This window comes from Glycine max, chromosome 15, assembly GCF_000004515.6.
Source record: "Glycine max cultivar Williams 82 chromosome 15, Glycine_max_v4.0, whole genome shotgun sequence".
Taxonomy (NCBI): Eukaryota; Viridiplantae; Streptophyta; class Magnoliopsida; order Fabales; family Fabaceae; genus Glycine; species Glycine max.
Window position 1 is genome coordinate 49,962,244 of NC_038251.2, and position 3,618 is coordinate 49,965,861.

Consider the following 3,618-nt stretch of genomic DNA (forward strand, 5'->3'; position numbering starts at 1 on the left):
AATTCATGATATATATATATATATATATATATTATGAGGTGAAAAGAATTTTAAAAAATGTAAAAAATGAAGCATAAAAGATAAGATCGATAAATACTAGAAGAAACAAGGTACGCGTTGCTTACTCTAGCCATGACATCTTGGGGGAGTGGGGACTCTAGTCAATTTCAAATTTAAACACGGAAAGTCCCAGAGCTTTGAAAATATCGTGCTCGTTTAGAAAAGTCTAAGGAAGGAAAATAATATCAGAGAAAAATCCTAGAATATGCTTTGATAAATGGTAGTATCTAAACTCTAAAGACCCCACATTAAGTGAACCAATAAAGCGTGTACTAATCTTATTTGGAACTAAACTAGAAGATTTGATTATTAAAGTCACATTTTCATAAGGCAGTGTCTAATACTCATCACAATATATAAGCAGGCCATAACCTAATGCTTTTGCACTACAAATCAGTTTTCTACTTGAATCTTCGTTATCCTTCTTTTTTTCTCCTTGAACTCGAATATTCACTATGGCAGATGAGGTGGTTCTGCTAGATTTCTGGCCAAGTCCATTTGGGATGAGGGTCAGGATTGCACTTGCTGAAAAGGGTATCAAATATGAGTCCAAAGAAGAGGACTTGCAGAACAAGAGCCCTTTGCTCCTCAAAATGAACCCGGTTCACAAGAAAATCCCGGTTCTCATCCACAATGGCAAACCCATTTGTGAATCTCTCGTTGCTGTTCAGTACATTGAGGAGGTCTGGAATGACAGAAATCCCTTGTTGCCTTCTGACCCTTACCAGAGAGCTCAGGCTAGATTCTGGGCTGACTTTGTTGACAATAAGGTACCCTTCTGTTCTTCAAGCTTTTTATGCTTTGATTGTTACTTGTAATTCCTTTACCATTGATTTTGTATTATGCTTTTAGCGTTTGATGATGTAATTTGGTTGTTTTATTCCCATGTTGCTCCCTATTTTTAACTCTTACCCTTATTTAGATGTAGTATGGAATATGAGAGATGTTTAATCAAAGGAAAATGGACCACATCTGGATAAAAATACCTTCTTTAGACACTTTTTTTTTATAGATTCTCCACAACCTATCTAAGTGGTTCAACTACTTTTTTTGTTTGAATGTTTTGTTCTTTTGCTTTTTTATTTATTTGGTTTTTGGTCAATATTCCTCTGCCTACTTTAGCAACACGTAGCAAAAAGTATTTGATTATCTTGTTAAGTGATTGATCTTATGTCTAACAAAATGTATTTGATTGTCTCTTTATCATCCCTTTTGGTATCACTATGGTAGCTAGGCATTAGGGTATTGGTTATTAGTGGCCCTTCCATTCTTACATTTTTTTTATCTAATTGAGTGTTAATTTTCAATGTCAAATAGATATTTGATCTTGGAAGAAAGATTTGGACATCAAAGGGAGAAGAAAAAGAAGCTGCCAAAAAGGAGTTCATAGAGGCCCTTAAATTATTGGAGGAACAGCTGGGAGACAAGACTTATTTTGGAGGAGACGATCTAGGTTTTGTGGATATAGCACTTATTCCATTCGACACTTGGTTCAAGACTTTTGGCAGCCTCAACATAGAGAGTGAGTGCCCCAAGTTTGTTGCTTGGGCCAAGAGGTGCCTGCAGAAAGACAGTGTTGCCAAGTCTCTTCCTGATCAACACAAGGTCTATGAGTTCATTATGGACATAAGAAAGAAGTTCGACATTGAGTAGGTTCATGTTGGATTTTAATAGCCATAGTGACGTATTGATCATTCTTGGCCTTTCAACTAAATAGTATTTGTGTAGTAAATTAAAGGCACTTGGATGTACCAAACTTCATGCTTTTTGTAGGAGTGCGTAGGTTTTAAAAATTTTCTGATGTATCTTTCATGTGTTTGTTGGTTTTGTAACAGAATATTTCCTATATTATACATATATTTGAGTCACTAGTACATTATCTCTTATACGAAAGTAACGAAACAAATTTTTAAGTTCACCATCGTTGCTTTTTTATTAGTTATATCTATTAGACTAAACCTTTTAACCTGTGATATTACAAACTACAAAAGAAACACAGGTTATTAACAAAAATGCGGAAAATAAAATCAAAATCATACCTTCAGCCATTGCCATGAAGAGTTTCTTGTTTTTGGTCCTTCCAAGCTCTCTCTCTTTCTTTCTCTAGATGGTGTATCAGACTGAATTCAAAAGGGATGAGCTCAGGGACCAAATTCATGTGTTATATATAGGCATTCTACCATCAAGAATGCATTTAGTAGCCATTACCACTCATTATTGGCTGTTACAATTCATTAGTGGTCATTATCATCCATTAACAGTCATTCAATTTGGCTTCCAAAACTGGCGAGCGTTACAAATTTTCAAAATGTTAGGACCAAATTATTACATTCTCCCACTTGGTCCAAACATTTTGACTTAATGCTCAATCTTCTTAAGGAATGAATATACGAATCATAGTGATAGTTCCTCTTATAACGAGTAATATCATCCATGTATTACAATATACTCAATTTTCCAAGCAATATACTCAAAGTGCTAATAAAACCTAATGAATAAACCCAATGTTTATTCTTGGTCCAAAACATAATTTTTCTCAAATAAATCAATGTGCACCTGAATATGAGAAAATATCATAATATAAAAGTTTCAATTTTAACATATAAGTATACAATCATAAAGTGGAACCAAGTCTCATTCTTTCTACATGATCCTTAAATTTAAACGGTGGCATGCCCTTAGTTAAAGGATCAGCGATCATCAACTCAGTGCTTATATGCTCAATGACCACTTTCTTGTCTTTTACTCTTTCTCTAATGGCTAAGTACTTAATGTCGATGTGCTTACTTCAACTTCCACTTTTGTTATTCTTAGCCATAAAGACAGCAGCTGAGTTATGGCAAAAAATTCTTAAAGGCCTTGAAATAGTATCAACTATCTTCAGCCCAGAAATGAAACTTTTAAGACATACACCATGTGATGTAGCCTCAAAACAAGAGACAAACTCAGCTTCCATGGTAGAAGTAGCGGTCAAAGACTGCTTAACACTCCTCCATGAAATAGCTCCACCAGCCATCATGAAAATGTACCCAGATGTTGATCTACGAGAGTCAACACAACCAGCAAAGTCTGAGTATGAATAACCAATCATATCTAGATTGTCTGTCTGCTTATACATAAGCATGTAATCTTTGGTCCCTTGAAGGTACCTCATCACTTTCTTAGCAGCTCTCCAGTGGTCAATACCTGGATTACTCTAATATCTTCCTAACATTCCAACTGCAAAAGCAATGTCAGGCCTTGTGCATACTTGAGCATACATGAGGCTTCCAACAACGGAAGCATAAGGAATGTTTTTCATTTGTTCCCTCTCAAAGTCATTCTTTGGACATTGGTTCAAATTAAACCTATCACCCTTCACAATGGGAGCAACACTTGGTGAACAATCTTTCATCCAAAATCTCTCTAGAATTTTGTTAATATAGGTTTCCTGTGATAGACCCAAAATACCTCGAGATCTATCTCTATGAATCTTAATGCCGATGACATAAGATGCATCACCCATATCCTTCATGTCAAAATTCTTAGAGAGAAATTGGTTCACCTCATGTAGCAAAC

At 35.3% G+C, this 3,618-nt stretch overlaps 1 protein-coding gene across 1 annotated transcript; it reads left to right on the top strand.

Moving 5' to 3' along the window:
- The first annotated feature begins 399 nt into the window (after positions 1-399).
- GSTU47 (glutathione transferase) lies at positions 400-1,946 on the top strand. The gene is made up of 2 exons (NM_001249383.2): positions 400-830; positions 1,378-1,946. Exons 1-2 carry the CDS (start codon positions 516-518, stop codon positions 1,711-1,713), a joined length of 651 nt encoding a protein of 216 aa, NP_001236312.2. The 5' UTR covers positions 400-515; the 3' UTR covers positions 1,714-1,946.
- Positions 1,947-3,618: the final 1,672 nt, after the last annotated feature.